At 39.4% G+C, this 18,686-nt stretch overlaps 1 protein-coding gene across 3 annotated transcripts in view; it reads left to right on the forward strand.

The window, feature by feature from the left end:
• The first annotated feature begins 781 nt into the window (after positions 1-781).
• Positions 782-18,686, forward strand: part of PIK3C3 (phosphatidylinositol 3-kinase catalytic subunit type 3) — a 66,506-nt gene continuing 48,601 nt past the window's right edge. For 2 of the 3 annotated variants that reach the window (XM_079330155.1, XM_079330157.1), the window contains exons 1-8: positions 782-937; positions 2,927-3,115; positions 3,586-3,729; positions 6,082-6,211; positions 10,095-10,181; positions 12,071-12,166; positions 17,985-18,056; positions 18,483-18,572. In XM_079330155.1, the coding sequence (XP_079186281.1) occupies positions 870-937; positions 2,927-3,115; positions 3,586-3,729; positions 6,082-6,211; positions 10,095-10,181; positions 12,071-12,166; positions 17,985-18,056; positions 18,483-18,572 (876 nt within the window). In that variant the 5' untranslated portion in view covers positions 782-869. The remainder of the gene's footprint in view (positions 938-2,926; positions 3,116-3,585; positions 3,730-6,081; positions 6,212-10,094; positions 10,182-12,070; positions 12,167-17,984; positions 18,057-18,482; positions 18,573-18,686) is intronic. The other variant, XM_079330156.1, reaches the window with a different exon arrangement.

An 18,686-nucleotide genomic window follows, 5' to 3' on the forward strand; every position in this document is an offset into this window, starting at 1 on the left:
GATGGAGCTCTGAGCTCTGGGGGGAGCCCTGGTTTAGAGGAAGGTGCATCTGCCCATGACAGGAGACTGGAAATAAAGGAGCTTTAAGTTCCCTTCCAAGCCAAACTATTCTATGAGGATCCACCTTCCACGAGGATGTGGAAGGTCTGGAGGTGGAGCATTAAGAGCATCAGCAGAGGTCACTTGGTTTGTTAGGCCTGGAGGAGAGTGAGGGGTCACCTCAGTGTGTTCTTTGAGATCCTCATGAGGGGGCGAGCAGGGGCAGGTGCCGATCTCTTCACTCTTGTGACCAGCTATAGGTTCTTAAAGAATGGCATAAAGCTGAGACAGGTGAAGTTTAGGCTGGATTTCAGGAAAAGGTTTTTCTCCCACAGGGTGGCTGGGCACTGGAGCAGGCTGCTCAGGGATGTGGTCACAATACCAAGCCTGTCTGAATTTAAGAAGCCCTTAGGCAATGCTCTCACATGGCTCCTACCATGTAGCTGGGGTATCTTGTGCAGGGCCAGGGTCCGGACTCGATAATCCTTGTGAGTCCCTTCAAACTCAGGACATTCTGTGAGGCTGTTGCCAGGCTCCAGCCCTCTCCGCCCCCAGGCGGCGCGGGAGGCATCCCGCGCGCAGCCGCTACCATCCCCACCATCCCTCCGCTGGGCGCTGCCGCCGCCATGCTCCGCGCGCACCCACAGCGCCGGCGGCGGGAGGTGGGAGAGGGGGCGCGGGCTGGCGGCCATTTTGGTCAAGGGCCGGCACCGCTCCTTCCTCCCTTACTCAAGATGGCGGCGGCGGCGCATGCTCGGAGCGCGGGCGGGGAGGCCGGCGCTGCTGCCCGCGGGCGCTGAGGGGGCGGGCGGGGAGCAGCGGCGGCGGCCATGGGCGAGACCGAGAGGCTTTATTATGTGTACAGCTGCGACCTGGACATCAACGTGCAGCTGAAGATGTGAGTGAGCGGCGGCGGGGCTCAGTGGGAAGCGGTCGCTGCCGCCCTGGGGGGTACCGGGCCGCCCGCTCCTCGGCGGGGTGCGCTGGTGCCGCAGCCCGGCGGTGCCCGGGGACGGGCGGTGCTGGCTCAGCTCCGGCTGCCGCGTCCCTGCCAGTGTCCCGGCCCGCCGGGAGGCGACGGGACGGGGCGGCGAGGGGCCGGGCTGGAGCTGTGCTGTGGACGCGTGTCAGATGTGCCGTGTCCTCAGGTGCTCCAAGGCAGCGATTGTCAGTGCTGCCTCCCATATGTCCTCTTATCTGTCATAGAATCACAGATTGGTTTGCGTTACAAGGGACCTTTAAAGCTTATCCTGTTAGACCCCTTGCCATAGACATCTTCCACTATGTCAGGTTGGTCCCAGCCCCGTCCAGCCTGCCCTTTAATGCTCCCAGGAATGGGGCAGCCACAGCTTCTCTTAGCAGCCTGTGCCTCACTGTAAAGAGGTTTGTTTGCTTTCTAATCAATCTAAAGCTACGCTGTGTGAAGCCGTCTCCCCCGGCCCTGTCACTGCATGCTGTTGTAAGTAGTCTTGCCTATTCTTTCCTGTAATTTCCTTTCAGGAACTGGAGGGCCAGCACTGTGTCACAGCTCACTCCTGAGTGTTAAGGGAGGGAGATAAACTGGTGACACTCTTCCTGCTTGTTTCCATGCTCTTGTGAAAACACGGGGCTCTTAATAGGGTGTTTTACTCTAGGAAGATCCAGGTGCTGCAGCATGTAAATATAGTTCTACTCGAGTATGTGGAAGCACTTTTATTGGAGCTGGAGTTACCACACAGTGACGTCATTTTTGGTTTGTTTATAAAGTTACTTTTCCTCATCACACCAATGAGAAGTTTTGCATAGGAGGGATGTGGCTGATTCTGGAATGGTGATACATTAAAGTATGTTCCACTTTTCTGGAAAAATAGCTTGGAGAAGCTTATTAAGGGTTGTTTAATTTCTGAACAGGTGATGGTAGTGGAAGGTGGTCCCATTCATGACAATTATGGATGATCTTTAAGGTCCCTGCCAGCCCACACTGGTCTGTACCAGCAGGAGTCAGATTCTTGTGACCTCTTTATAGTTCATTCCACTAAACAAAATTAAAACTAGCTTTTGTTTGTTTTTTTTAGCACATAGAAATGTATGTCAGCCTTAGAATATGCAGTGCCAGTTCAATGCAAATAACTTGTTCATCTACTCTGAAATGGTTTTGTGGAAACAAATTGATTTTTGTTTGGTGGACGATTGGTCTTATGTGTTTTCCCATCACCATCACCTCAATTTTTGTTTTGTTTGTTTTTTTAAAATTTAGGCATCCACAGACAGATATCTAATGTACATGACTGTTTTCATTGTGGTGTTCCATCAATTCCTCTTAACTGTAACAATGTGCAAAGTGTTGCAAGTCTTTAACCAAACTTTATTTGAATAGTCTGCTTAAGTGAACTTTTATTTTGTTGTGGATTTGATAGATGATTGACTTCCAAAACCAGTCATATGTTTCATAGATCTTAAAAGTTAAGATTTACGTACCATAGTTTTGCGTTTCATTTTTCCAAATAGTATTTGGAGCATATATAATCTGTTATTTGTTTTATATTTTTTAATAATAGCAGCATATGTCTTCTCATTTATTATTGCCCTACTTAAGGTCTGTCTGAGAATCCACAGGTTGTACTAGAAGTTACCTCTATTTAAAAGACAAACAAGTGATTCTTACCTTCTCTGCTGTTCCCCACACCCCTGCCTAAATCAGTACAGCCACATATTCTGTGTTTGCTCAGCATTTCACATCCTGAGTTCCTCTCTGGTGTTTGGATTTCACTACAAACAGATAATGCAAAGTGAGAACAGCCTCAGTAGGATAGCTTAAATATAAGCTACAGAAATGCATTAGGATTTCTACTATAAGTAAAATAAATTCTGATTTGTTTATGTTTTCTCCTTTTCCTCTCTCCCATAGAGGAAGTCTGGAAGGGAAAAGAGAACAGAAAAGCTACAAAGCTCTCTTGGAAGATCCAATGCTGAAGTTCTCAGGACTGTACCAAGAGACTTGCTCTGACTTGTATGTAACTTGTCAGGTGTTTGCAGAGGGGAAGCCTCTTGCTCTTCCAGTTAGAACTTCCTACAAGGCTTTTAGCACTAGATGGAAGTAAGTGACTTGCCTTTTATTTCATATTCCTCATGGTTAGTGGGACATCAAGTATTTATTTCTGTCAGAAAGATTTGTTTTCTGTTGTCTTGTTCAAATGACTTATGTTTCTTCAAGTGTCCTTACGGTTAGTGTTATCCAGCCAGCACAAAACCAATGTTTTTGTGTTAAGGGTAAGTGATAAAATTGTTACTTGTGTGCTTGGGCATGTCTTGCTGCATAAATAACTTCTGGGGCCTGGAGTGATTTTTGTGCTGTCCACTGACAGCCTGATCCTTGCTACTCAAAATTCTTTTCTTTTGGTCTGTGGCCTTTTAGTCATGCTCCAAGCAGGTGTTTGAATGGTTAAAGCCCTCAAGTCCATCTGTCCTAAGAAATTTTTATTCTGAGGAGAATCTGGGTTGTATAAACTAATAGACAATACCTTGAATTGTAAAGCTTTGTGACTAATAGATAATGTTTCTCTGCAGCTGGAATGAGTGGCTGAAGCTGCCTGTGAAGTATCCAGACTTGCCTCGAAATGCTCAGGTGGCTCTGACCATCTGGGATGTGTATGGACCTGGTAAAGCTGTTCCTGTGGGAGGAACGACGGTCTCGCTCTTCGGAAAATATGGGTATACAGCTTCTTCTTCTCTGGTGCACATCTGAAGCTCACCTGTGAATAGTAATGTGGCACAGATTATGAGAGATAGGTTTTAAAATATTTTATAAGCTAGATTAACTGTTCCATGTTTGAAAAATCAGATACATAGGTGATTTGCTCCATTTATTCCTGGGTGTGATTTCACACATGCTGCAGTGTTGTATAAAAGAAGTCTTCTGTGTAACACCTTTTTTTTTTTTTTTTTTGTTTTTTTTTAAACTATATACAAGCCTGGATTTTAAGGTGACTAGTGCTGAAATAGCTTCACAACTACACCCTTGTAATGCATGAATGCCAGTGAACTGATTACTTAAAAAAATTATTTCATTTGCTTGCAGTTAGGCTGTGAATTCACTGTTATTTCTAGGGAATAAAATGTTACTCAGTAAATCAGCACTCTTCAAAGTTTATATGCTATGATCCAATAGAGAGTGTATTCAGTGAATTTGTAGATGGTAAGACTAAGGTGGGAAGGATTGTGAGTGTGCTGGAAGGTGAACAGTACCTCAAAATGGTCTCACCTAAGTGCAAAGGAGACTGAAAAAGTAGTTTGTGGTCTAAGCAAGATAATGAAGCATGAGTACATTTTTCACAATTGATTGTTATCACATGTAGGGTAGGGAGCAACTGCCCAGGAAAACAGGATCAGATTTGTTGTTTGGAGTGAGTCTTAAATTTTGTGTGGTTGAGCATCATGGTGCTCTTGTAAAATGTGCATGCAACATTGGCTGCATAAATGGTTTACAAGTATGTGCGTCAGAGACACTGTTGTACCTTTTCCTTTCCTTTTCTTATCCTTTTATTTTCCACTCATCTGGGGTGTGTTTTGTTCTTTCCAACCAAATTCAGTCAAATTTCTGGCTACTGGGAGTCTTTATCATTGAATGTCTAGCAAATAGGTGTAATGGAGGAAGTGCTATGGCTAGTCAGGCTGGAAAAAAAAAAAAAAGTGGGAACTTTTTTCTAGTATGTACATACTGTGGAAAAATGGGGAGAAATAGCTTGTTTATTCTTGCCAGTGAATGAGAAGTAGTAAGGTTAGACTGAAGTGCAGGAAAAGTTTAGATTACCATTAGGAAAGCTGCTCTAATGATGTTTGAATGCAGAGAGTGACTGTATAGAGATATTGTATCTCTCCCATTGAGAATACTGCTTTAATGAAAAAAAAAATGACGCTGCCTTAAGATAAAAAAAATGAACCTAATCAATTGGACTGTGCCCCAAATCTGCTGGTACCTGTTAAAGCCTAAAGCACAGAACCTGGAAAAAGATAAAAATAAATTTCATTTCTAAGTCTTATTTCCAGCATGTGGAATTTAGATGAAATAGAGGGAGAGAAACTAACAAAAAATTTTTGAGATACATAATTTTTAAATGAAAAGCCTTGTAGTAGTATTCCACTAAGTGATGTGTAAATTCAAGGTGAGGTGGTCTTTCTAATTGCTATTTCTCATTTTTAATGGTTCACGTTTTTGAATGTTGTTGTCAGTTGTATTTACTTTAAGTTGTTAGATTTAAATGATCAGCAAAGGTGATGTACTTGATTCGTTGGGGCACCTTTATGGGTTGATCAGCACAAATATGCAAGGTGAGCAGGGTTTTGCAGAGAAATGATGTGGTCAGTTGCCCTCCAAAGTTCTGTGCACTGCACACTTCCAATTATCAATTAAATTTCACGCGTTGATAGAGAAAGTGGTGTGTGGAGAATTGTGGCATTTTTTGCTTGTTTCTGGTGGGTTTTTTTTTTTTTTTATCTTTGTTTTTTGTGGGTGTTCTTTTTTGTTTTTCTGCGTGGTTTTTTGTGGGGTTTTTTGTTGTTTTTGTTTTTTGGGTTTTGTTTCGTTTTTTTTTTAATTTGGCAGCTCAGAAGGCTGCTTTATGTCTGTTTACATTCAAATACAACTTAGGTAGTTTGCTGACTTTTTTTTTTTTATAATGGCAGACCTAAGGTTACTGTTATAATTTGTAAGTCAGGCGGAATACTTTCTGCTTCATTACAAACAGTAAAATTATGAAGGTCAGACTTTCTCCTCAGTTTGTATTTGTACTGCCCCACTGACTTTGGGAATGGCCCATTTTTATTCCACTTGCCAAATAAGTTATCTCTGACTTCGCAATTTTTTTCTGAGTTTCATGTGCTGGCAAAATAAAGGCTGTAGAAAATGCAAGGTGCAAGGCACTTTTGCAGTAGAGTTCAGTTATGCCATTTTGAAGTTTTGGCAAAGGAAGCCATTTCATTTTCTTGCAACTGCTACTGAACTTTGACTCCTGACAGCTGTATTATTTTGGATTTACTGAAGTGATTCTGCATATTTCCCTCTAGTATGTTTCGGCAAGGAATGCATGACTTGAAAGTCTGGCCCAATGTAGAAGCTGATGGCTCTGAGCCCACCAAAACTCCTGGGAGAACCAGCAGTACAGTCTCTGAAGATCAAATGAGCCGCTTGGCAAAGGTAATGGAATAGCAAGTAACCTTTAAAATGTATGTGACAAGCATGCACTTCACTGGAGAGAAATGAAGAGAGCTTCTTGTGCTGTTTTCTCACGTGAGAGCTCTCTTCCTTTGGTTATTTCAATGTTTCACAGGATTTATACAGAGGAGTAAAGCAGATCATATTTATTTGCTTCTGAAGTATTTTTTTAAAAACATTATAATACACACAGTATTCTGTTAGAACAACATAAGATCTAAATTCTTGGTAAAGAATGAAAACATGAATATACCTTGAGGATGCTTAATGCCAGAATTCCATCAGGTTTAATAGAGCATTTCCTAACAGTGACTTGTGAGGACAGTCTGGTTTCTTTCAGAAGCCATCCATTAGCTTTGAGGCTTACTGGCACAGTGTTCAGAAGTGTGTGACATACCTCTAATATTAGAAAGAACTTGAATAGAACTGCAAAAATTAACCCAAGTTTCATTCATTTAAGCTCATGAATATGTGTGTACTAGTATTATCACCTTCAAGCTTTCAATGGCAGAGTATGTTCTTGCCTCTAAAACTACTGGAATTTATCAGAGTGTGTTAGTTACTGAACTGTTTTACTGGCTGACCTGTGATTATTCAGGTAAGCATACCCCAAACTTTCCAAACTGCTCAGTACACTTACTCAGTGAGCCTTCTCCTTAATCTTGGTCTTCCAGGTTTTGTGCAGGAGTTTGTGGGACTCCCAATGAAAGAACCATTTTCTCATCTAGAGATTTATGACAGTGATAAATTAACTTTCATTTAAGGGTCTCTGTTTTATTAGTGCAGTTAGCACTGAATTTATAATGGAAAGCTCATTAAAGCTCATTGATCATAGTAGAATAAATGCCCTCTGGCGAAAAGAATCTCTGTAGAGAGACACTAAATATCAAGTCTTACTTCCAGTTCATCACGTGGTTGTATGATGGATGCAGTAGGTTTCTGAGAAAGGCTTTGAGATTGTAGGCCACCTCTTTCATGTTCTGTTACACAAACATTACCATTTACTTTCTTTAGCTCAAAGAGCACAAATACAGTAGAATACTTCAGTCTTAAAATGGCTCTTCCTGTCTTAGCCTGTTATTTTGGCATTGCGAAGATGATGCCCAAGGCCTCTGAGGAACAGGGGGGAATTCTTTCAACATCCCTTTTGAGAGTTGTAGTTAATGTCTAATAGAAAGCTAATGTCATCACTGCCCCCATTTTTCTCTTCTGAAAGCTATTTTGGGAGATGCTGATCTCCGAAGGAGGAGTGTTTTCACTGGTACTTTGTTGTGGTCCTTTTCATAAAACCATTTTGCCATCAGATGCTAGGGAAATTAGTAGGGTGTCTGGGTAGTGTGTCTCTGGGAGCTTTCATTTTCACAGCTGTTTACACAGCAGAGGAGGTTCTTGTGATGTGTCTTTCCTGAATAGCCATTGTTCAAACACAAACAGCTTCAGTTGTTCTGTGACTTTTTCATCAGTTTCTGAATGGCTCCTCATGCTACTCTGTGTGAAGGTACATTTAAGTACAGGTAAAAGGACTAGGACTTAGGTACATTCATGGCGAGTTTGTGTGGGGTTTGTTGTTCTTGGCTTGGTTTTTTTTTTCTGTTTATTGAAAAGACCTTTTCCAGTGTTGATTGGTGTTTCGTACCAGAGCCCAAACTAGAGTCCTCCAGATAACAGGTAACTTTGCAGAAGATCTTGTGAAAGATTTTTTCTCCGTCTGAAAGAAAGCTCTTTTCTTGACATGGTTCTGAGTTTGTCCGTATGTGTTTTTTGATGTTGCATGGAATCTGTATAAAACCAGTGACTAGGTGGTCAAGGAGTTGCATCCTTTTACCCTAATTAATTGATGTTGTGGCAAGTCTCCTCTTTCATGTTGAGGTACCATATGGTTGTGCTCTCACAAAACACATGAAGGTTGCTAGTAAAACTGCTAGTGATGAAAAAACACATGGTTTTGCATTCTGGAGGCATTGTGAATGCAGATTTTTTGTGTACTAAGGAATATTAATGGGAAGACTGTGGAAGATTTTAGCGTGCTCAAACATGAATGACATTAAGATGTTTCTCCCACGAGTGGTGTGTTAATTTATTCTACTTAAACTAAAAGTACTTTTAAGTTCTTTTTGATCCATTCATTTCCCTCACACCTTCTGCTGGCTGAATTAAATTAAATGATAATAATATTGAGATATTATCTAAAGGGATGCATCTTACTTAGCAGCAGATGATGAATGCTTCTTTCCCTGAAGGGGATATACTAGCTTCTCTCTTACTTTAGACTTCAAATATTAATTCAAGACAGCCATTCTTCATGTGTATCTCTGTGCTCACAGATCTTTCAGGTTTTGTATGCAGACCTAATTAATTGTTGTATTGCAACTTTTTTCCTCTATAAGGGAGGTTTGAAGGTTTAAAATATTAATAATTTTCTTCTAAAACACACAAAATTGCTTTTATTTTCTTTATTCTCTGGTGCAGTGAACAAGAAAATGAACTAAGAATTTGCAACCAAGTTTTTTCCCTCAAGGCTTTGATTAGACAGACTTTAACTCAGCATACTTGTGCCTCCTGTACTGTTCAGAGAATTTGAGAGAGAATAATGAAAGTGTACAATTGGTGCAAACTCTTGAATTCTCTATCTTCATATCCACTTTTATTTTTAGTGTACCTCTACTTGAGCTATGGAAGGTCTGATGCACATATCTGACAGATTGTGTGACCTAGACATCTCCCAGTCCCAAATATCCCAATTCTTAAATCTTCTGCATTGTTGTTCTGTACTAATGCCATCTCCAGATGCCATCTCCAGTTCTGTGTGGAAGCAGCAGGCTGCTGTTGTGTTTCCCTGCATCCAGTACCTTCATTCCTGCTATCCCAGGTCTCTGCATCTTGCCTGTCCCCTAGCTGGGCAAGGAGTGACAGTTTGTGTCAGTGTATGGCCTGTTCACATTCAGCTGCTCATGGGTGGGCAGGCTGACCACAGAACAAAGTTAATGAAAAATGGTTGTGACCTTTCCCCTAGTAAGAATAATTTTGAGGGGTTCTCTTTGCTAACACCAAAAGTGAATGTCTTTTCTAGACATTCACTACTTTCTTTGGAGATGAGGGAACTTCATGTCTTCTAGTCCCTCTGCATCTCTTGCGTTCTGCAATAATTACTGATTTTCTTAGCAGCTGAAATATGATCTTCATATTTGTGTGATCTACTGCTGGATGTTTCATAAACAATTGTGTTAGTGTATCTGAAACTGCAAGTAGCATGCACTCATCTTATCTGGTGTTCTTAATGAGTCCGTAAAACAACTTTGTTGCTATTGCTACACAGTTTGTAAACATAGGAATAAAACTGGAGCTACTTATCAAATGACTGAAAGAGAGAGCAAGCTGCCTTTAGCTTTCTCTAAGATCTTCTTCTGACCTAGTTATAGTCCCAGTCTGGAAACCTGTTTAGGTAAGGCTAACACACAGGCAGAATTATTCAGTATGGTTCGTTTTTGAAATACATGTTTTTTGTTTGGCTTGGTGAGTTTTACTTTATGAAACATAGTCATATAAAAAATGGCATATCTTTCCTAGATGACTTTAGTTAAGAAATAAGTTCTTGTTTTTGTTGTGTTAAAAATGCAAAGATGATCTGCTTGGATGGTTATTATGATCTTTGCTGGGATTGGTGTTTTAGATAATAGACTTATTTTTATGGCATGTTTTGGCTGTTCACAATGTGTATATTCTGTTACTATGTACAAGGTGAGGGATTTTTCGGTTCCTTTATTTTTTTTCCTCTGATTTCATATTAGTATCTCTTTTATAACTTTGGTGTTCTTTTTCTTGCTCAGAGCAATTTAAATGTTACCACTGTGTTTTTTTCATGTAGCTCACCAAGTCTCATCGGCAAGGTCACATGGTGAAAGTGGATTGGCTGGATAGACTCACCTTTAGAGAAATAGAAATGATCAATGAGGTAAGTCATTGTACATCAAGTTTGGAATTTTAGGGGGTTTTATTGTGCTAATATGAACCTTCACTTGTTTAGGAGACTTAACTCTTAACTGCTTGGATTTTTTTCCTTCAACTGCCAGTGCATATGGTAAAGGGAAAAGTAATTCTTTGGAACTTGAAGTTGATTTTACTTTAGCAATAAGGAGGATCACAGAATAGATTGGTTTGGAAGGTATCTTTAAAGATCATTTTGTCCAACCCCTCTGCAATGAGCAGGGACATCTTCAATTGGATCAGGATGCTCTGGGTCCTGTCCAGGCTGACCTTGAATGCTTTTGGGGATGAGTTTTCTACGATCTCTCTGGACAGCCTGTGCCAGTGCCTCAGCACTCTGACACTAATGTCCTCTCACTCCATGCCCTTGTTTCCAGCTTTCTTGCAGGTCTCCTTTAGGCATTGGAGGGGCTTCTAAAGGCCCTGGAGCCTCTTCTTTTCCAGGCCGAACAGCCCCAGGTCTCCCGGCCTGTCTCCAGAGCAGAGGTGCTCCAGCCCTTGGGGCATCTTAGTGGCCTCCTAGATTCCCTCCATCAGGTCCCCATCTTTTTTGTATTGAAGTCCCAGAGGTGGATGCAGCTCTGCAGGTGGGGTCTCAGAGTGCAGAGGGGCAGAGTCCCCTCCCATGGCCTGCTGCCACCCTGCTGAGGAGCAGCTCAGCCCAGTTAGTTCTGGGGCATGGCCAAGTCGGGTCCAGCGTTTTATCCACTGTGGTACAGAGCTGTCTTAGCTGTATTCAGCTTCATGTGAACTTGACCGTGGAAGACAGACTTGATTAATAGTTTGGAACATCTTGGACAGCAACTGTTAGGCATGACTAACTTAGCTCTAGGATTTTAGGTTGTGATGGGAAGCTTTTTGGACATTTAGCTCGTACTCTGTTCAGCTTTATTTTTTAACTTTGAGTGCTGAGGACAGACATTTGTAGTTTTGAATCAATATATTTTAAAAAGAAAATAATCTGGTAGTTTAATTCATAAATGAGATTATAACCCTCATTGATCAAAATCAGCTCAAACTGTTTAATTTGTTATACTCATTTGCACCAAAGAACTCTGTTTTTTTTCTGTGCCCTGAGATTTTTGTTGTCTTACTGGTAACTCAAGCTTTGGAAGTCAGATTCTTTTTTTAGCCAAAATCTCTGTTTTTCTAAACCTTCATGAATATTTTGATGCTTTTTAGAAATTACCCTATCATCTTTTTTAACCTTTTTTTTTTTCTTTCATATTTCCTCTTCACTGATGGTAAAAATAAAATGAAATAAAAGTTTCTAGACCTGTGCTTTAAACAGAGCTGCTTTGTCTGTGGTACAAAGTCAAACCATTATGAAATTACTCATTGTTAAACTTCTTTCTTGTTTCCCACACCTCTGAAGATGAATAAGCTGCCAATCTAATCTTGTAGTCCAAGTTTATTTTGTCTAACTTATGGTGTTGGTTTAAAAAGATGATTTTTCTTTATCTTCTCTTTTTTTTTTTCTTGATGTGCATAATTGTAAATAGTGAATTCGGAAAAAAAAAGCAAACACCAACCATCCAGTGGCCAACTGATTATTCTGCATTGCATTTCTTTATACCTAGAGCCCACAGCTGAAAGCTGCTGATGAAAACAGGTTTTCATCTGTTAAATGTGAATGTGTATCATGAAGTGGGAATATGAGGTAGAAGGAATGTCAGAAAGGAGGTGATATGGTCTCAAGTAGTTCTATGAAATGATTAACTAAATAATTGCTACAACAGCTGATAACCTGATTAATCAGTTACAGCACAAAGGAAGTAGGGTAATTGCTGTACTGAGAATGCTGAAGATTAATGCCCTGCAATAAATGATACACATCTGTGGTGGCTCTTTCCTCAGAGGGAAAAACGAAGCTCCAATTTTATGTACCTGATGATTGAATTCCGTTGCGTCAAGTGCGATGATAAAGAATATGGAATAGTTTACTACGAAAAGGTATGTGCCCTGCAGGCTTTATGGTTGTCTTTAAAAAGCAGCATATGCACCTAAAATGAATGGGGTTTTCTGCTGAGATGAAATATTCTGCTGCAGTAGAACAGCAGACAGCTGTCAGTGGCAACTGTTTATGTACATACAAATCAAATAGTATAGATGCAACAAGATTGCAGATGTCAGTCATTTCTGTAATAGAGTTCAAGATTACAGAATTTAACAAGTGTGAGTGATTAAAAACTTTGTGATTTATAGTTCCTTTAGTCATCCAGCAGTACTTTTCGAGTAGCTGTATGTAAAATTATGACTTAGATCTGGAGGAAATGTACCTGCATAGAGCGGTAACTTTATAAAATATGAGTTATTAAAACTTTGCACAGGAGCTCTGCTGTTGAACATTTCCTGTAAAATGAACAAATACAGAATTTTAAGTCTTTCATACTGAAAATGCTGTGGAGTCATTAAGTAAAAGACTTCTGGATTGGAATGTCTTACATCTTGCTCTTTATGAAACTAATCTGCAAAGCAATGCCTTCAGTATTTTTCGACAGTTAAAATTTATTGGGGTGAAGGGTTAACAGTGAACTTGGCAGACAATGTGGTATTGGAAGATATTATCACTCTTAAGGTCCTATATATTGTGGAAAGACCCACTGAGATGAAAAAAGCAGGATCTGTAATCTGGTTTCAAATAAAATTGTTTCTTAGATTTTTCATCATGTTTAGATTCATAAGAAGTCAGAAAGTTACTGAATAATTTAGTTTCATTGGAAAGAGAAAGAAGGTGGAAAAATAAACTGGAGTATTCATGAGACCAAAGACACTAACTTTATGTAGCATTTGTTCTGTGAATTTTAAAAAGCTTAATTCAGTACACAAAATGTTGACGTAATGGAAAATGAAGATTACAAATATTTCTGTGTATGTGACTCTTGCTGATTGACCTAGACCAAAAAAGATGTGACTTAACTTAAAATTCTTAAAGGAAAGCAGTGAAAAATACAGTAATAACAAAACAAAACAAAAAAAGCAAACAAAAAAGAAGGAAGATCGGAATGTGCTTCATCTGTTTGATATATTGAAAGTTAAGTCTTGAGTTTTTTTGGCTTTTTCTGAGGGCACGGTTTGGTTGGAGCTGTTTTGTGGGGAGAGGCAGTTGGTTTGATTTCTTTTTGTGACTTTGTTTTGCTTGAGTTTTTGGTGAATTTTGGTAGTATGGGTGAAAGTCTGCTTAAGCAGCTGTCTAGGCTACCTTTTAAGCATTCTTTTTGAGGACTGTAGTTGACAATGAGACCTCTCCACACATTTCAAATTGTTTTGCCTTTAGAACAGCATTTTTCATAGCGCTTCTGTACACTTATCCTAAAATCAGCAATGGTAGAGGGTTGTGCTGTTGCCAAACTATCTTATGTTGCAAATCACAGTGAAGCCTACAATGTATCAGATTTTCCCATGAACAAGATAAAGTTATTTACATTTATGGAAATAAAGAAAATGCTTGTCTGGAGGGCATAACTCCATATATCATATGATCAAAATACTGAAACTTTTTACTAACAGCTAGCTCTTTACATGAGAAGGTGCTATACTTTTTGCAGGTGCAAACATAGGAACATGTAGCTTTGTGTCCTCTTGGCTCTTTTCTTTTTATAAATGAACTTGACATTCCTAAAAATTACTTCTCTCCCTTACCTCCAGCAACCTGCCATTATAGGTGAATTATTCCTGATGTACACATGACTTCGCTTTTTTTTTCATCATTGTGGTTTTATGATATGCATGATACAGGAAAGAAGATTCAGACTCCATGCATGCATCTTTCTTTTAACACATGTTTCTGAAAGATATTAAAAGTGCATGGAACAGAGTAACTATGAATTGCCTGCTTTTGAGGAAATAAAGTAATTGAATCTGTAATAGTACATATCAGAGCTACAACTAACTGCAGTTTGAAGGATTTGTTGTTACAAAGTGGCTTTCCAACTAGTTCTTGACCCTTTTCTGACAGCAGTAGGAAATGGTACATAAATTAGTGCCCGTTTTCTCAGTTTTGTCATGCTTCCAATTACAGCCTGCAGTCTGTGTGTCGGGCATCGCTAGTCCAGTGCGCTGAGCATAATGAAAGAGGCTTCTGTTGTCACCTGCCTGTGACCGATAGTCAAAGTGGAGATTACTTGTCACAGTTTTGTTGATGTATTTGTTTTCAGGTGTTTAGGAAGAGCTAGCCTGTTAAACAGCGACTGATAGGATTTGAGGTTCTTTGACTTGACATTCAATTACAATGAAGTGAGGTGGCAGTGTCTCTTCCCGTGTTCTGTGTTAACTTCATTTAAATACAGCATTCAAGACGTGAGAGGTATGTTCTGCTAGTAATGACAGCATCACTTTTGATTCTCCATTTAGGCTGAAATTCTGTGTGACTTACCAAGTACAAATAACAGCAACATTTATCACTAATGGATTTTTCTGGAGATTTCAAGGGAAACATGTCTATGGGTAAATGATTGCACTGCTACATCCTGTTTATTTAAGCAGATAGATAAATTTGATTATCAGAGATCTTTTCATGGATTTAAAGAAGAAGTAGTGTCTACACCACTGATTGTCTGTCTGTTTTTGGTGGAGGAGATGTTGGTTTGCATTGGTGTTACTTTAAATGGTGTTTTGGTTAAGGAATAAGATAAATAGAATCTCCTTGTTTGTTTATGCTCTGAAACTGATTTTTGGGAAAGTACAGAGGAATGTTGCTGGTTTGGAAAATTCTACAAATTTTTCTAGTATTTCTATAAACTCACACAAACTGACTTTTTTGTAGTGAAATATCTGCAGAGCTCTGTAACATGGGAGTTGAAAGCAAGTTAGTGCTGCTTAATATTGATGTTGCTTTTGTTTCCTGATTGCAGAGTAGCAGATTGTCTCAGGTTCTACCTGTGCTAGGAAGGGTTGCAGCCAAGAGGAGCAGATCACTGAGGGAAGAGGCTGCTAAAGGCCCAGTGTTGGCATCATGTTCTTGTCCTCTGGTCTGTCTTTCATCATATCCACGTGGCTGTTGGCAGTTAGAGGATGTCAGGAATTTCTGAGATTTCCATGACATGAGCTAATGCTGCTACATGGGCATGATCAGGAAAGACTCTTCTAAAGCATGCACTGGGCCAAATTCAAGTGCTAATTTAGGCACTGGTTTGGTTTAGTAAGTTTGTATGGTCAGGGTTGTGGTGCTGCACATGTTGCTCTCAAGGTATAATGGAGAATTACAGGGTGGTGATTAAACAGCTGACATCCTTCACAGGACAGCTAATTTCATTGTGCCTTCTTGAGTATTTCATTGAACAGTTTGTTTCAAAATGTTTGTTCCTGGCACGTAACTTGTCCCACGAATGCTTGGACAAACTTTATTTCATGACAGGTTTTAGTTGAGCTTAAGGCTTTGTTCTGTCATGTAGTGAAACACTGGGAATGATTTTCCTGATGCTTGAACTGAATAGCTAGAACTTTTCAGCTTCACTCTGCAGCATGATCTGACTGCATTCAAAGACGTTAAAATAAACAGACATTATTATGATTCTTTTGAAATGTTCCAAAAAGAGTTGCCAGCAATGTGTGTACCAACAATTAGTTTAACATTAGTCTTGGGGAGAAAAAACTCCTTAGCCTTCATTTATAAATATTTTGGCATGACATACTGGAAGACTTTGCTCTTTTAATTTTATTTTTTTTAATTTGTAAATAAGCAAGCTTTAGACAATAGTGCTTTTGTCATTCTCATCCTAGTGAGCTTTGAATTTTTTAATGTCTGCCTCAGACTTCTGATTGGTGGGGTAAGTGCTCCACTTCTACCAGTCTGAAGCCTTTTCTTTTTCAGTTAATGTATCTGATTTTTTTTTTCCCCCCACTGAGGGAAAGATACAGCAATGGTCGTTACTACTGCTTATCCCTAGAGAATCCTGGTGGGACCTGGATACCTTAAAGAGTTTGAATGCTTGTTACTAGCAAGTTAGTAGCTTGTTGCTACTGAAACCCTGCCTGTGTCGAGTTTTTCATACACAGTTTTCATGTGAAGATTCTGAAAAGAATGGAGTCATATCACTGGGACACTGGAATCTTTTTTTTTATAAAGGCATACTCAGATTGTAGTCTTATAGTTTAGAATTGGAAGATAGAGTATTGGTAGGTAGAAATCCTGTCTGTCATTAGATGTGTTTATGTAAAGAAGAATTCCTCCCACCTGCAACAATTTCATTGTTTTTTATGTAACTTGACTTTATGAAACAACTGTGACGTGGTCTGAGCATTCTTCCTGGTGTACTAAGCAGAGGCTTAGTACAATGTGAATGCTGATCTGTCACTGTGACTCCAGCCCAGTTCAGTCTACTGTTAGTGATGCAGCATGTTCTGTTATTGTGGAGATACTTTGATACTGTTATTTCTGTTCAGTGAGGTCAGAGCTAAGTTTGTTATTTGGGCAGTGTGCTTTTAGAGTAGAGATAGTGTAAGCAAATGTTATCTTTGCCTCTTCAATATTTGCATGCACTTTTTTTTTAAAGACTAATGAGAAAAGCAAAAGAACATGGGCAAATTCTGTTCATGTTCTGGGTCTGTCACCAGCCACAGGCAGATTGTGTTTATTTCCCTTAAATAGGAGGGATATGTGTGTTTTGACTGCTTTTGCTTTAACTTTTGTCAAAATTGTTACTTCAGAAAGGCACGGGACTCTACTAAATGCAATTCAAAATGTCATTCAGAAGAAGCATTTTAATAATAAGAGGTTTGTTACTGCAGCCAGCAACACAAAATTTATGTAACTAGAAAAAAAATACGTCTCTTCTGAGAGGTTAATGGCAATTTTAACTCACGTATCTTGTTAGTTACGAATTTTTCTCCCCCTTGAAACAACTTCTTCTTTGAAAGTAACATTTGAAAAGTATGAAAGTAAAGCTATGGCAAAGAACATATGTGATTGAAAGAGTAGAGGAAACAAAAAAGAGGGTCTGGGGAGAAAGAAACCTGAGCAAGTTACCTCAAAACTTAGTTACTGTGGAAAATATGGGTATGTGAAAAAAAAAAATTATTCTAATCTCAAATTTACAGCAATATAAATGAAAACAGAGTAAGTATAAATATAGCAGATTATGTTATGCTGAGCTTGTTTTGTTCTGAGTTTGACTGTTTTATTCTGTATTTTAATTGAAATGTCCTTTCATAGCTTTTATTAATGCTTGGTTACCCTCTGGAGGTTTCAAAGCACAAAACCACACTCTTGTGTGTCTGGAAGACAGAGCTGCTAGTTCTGTAATGCAGTGGCAGGCTTTTAATTTTGTTTTCTTTGTGTCTGGTTCAAACAAGAATCTTTCAGCTTCTCCCTTCCTTATTTAGGCAGCACACATTAGACTCTAAGCATGTAAAACCTGTGATAGATCATGTTACATATATCTTGCCATATTTGTCTGTATTGAACTTTTAAGAGATATTTTCTGCAAGGTGGTGGTTTTTTCTAGAATACTGTTTTTGTTTCTCTTCATGTCAGAAGACATGTGACAGTGGTGGCAAATTTTTCCACTCAGCTGTGTGCCAGCATAGTAGTGAGCTGTCAAGCTGTGTCTTCTCTGGCGGACTTCCATCTGTCTTGCCATATCATTTGTCATCTGGGAAAAACACAAACAAGAAAAATAATCTGGGTTTTTTTTGGTTTTTTTTTTTCACTTAATACTCTCAGCATTTGAATCATTCTTCCACTGTAGTAGAGTTCACAATGCCTAAATATGGTACATTTTCTCCATAAAACTTGGAATGTTTAATATGCCTTCAACTTTTTGTCATTCAGGATGGTGATGAGTCATCTCCAATTTTAACAAGTCCCGAAATTGTTAAGATTCCAGATCCCCAGATGTCTATGGTAAGCATGCTCCATGTAATGCCATCTGTATTACAGAGTTACTGTTGAACTTTTTATAAATGTAGATGAAAGCTTGCCATCTTAAATGTTTTTAAATTCCAGGGGAAAGATATATTTAACCAGCTGAGAAATATCAGTGGGTTTGAAATTTTTTTTTCCTATTTCTGCTGCTGCTAGATTAAAATACAAGGATTGATTTAATACTTAATGTACACCTCCTCCTTTCCATTTCTAATGTGCTTGCTTCTGAGGTGTAAGAAAGCTGAGAAAGGGCATTGCTGACAAAAAGAGGTCAGAGGGTGGGAAGATAAGAGGGAGCTGAAGAACAGGAATGTAGAATTTAGAGACTGGTGCAGTAACTCTTGGTCATTTCCTCTGTTAAAATATTTTCTCCCTACACTCTCTTGTATGTTGTCTTTCATGTAGACAGTGCCTAAGTACAGTTCTAGAAAAGATTTCCATTATTGTGGATGCCAATTCAGTGGGACTGGTATTGGCAGCTTTGGGAACCTTAATGTAAGTGGGCTTGTACTGGCAACACTGTTTGAGCACCGTGTAATCTAACACTGCAATAGCAAGTCTGACAATGCTGGAAACTGCCTTGGCTGCTGAAAACTCGTTGGCACTGTG

The sequence above is a fragment of the Erithacus rubecula genome (genome assembly GCF_903797595.1).
Source record: "Erithacus rubecula genome assembly, chromosome: Z".
Lineage (NCBI taxonomy): Eukaryota > Metazoa > Chordata > Aves > Passeriformes > Muscicapidae > Erithacus > Erithacus rubecula.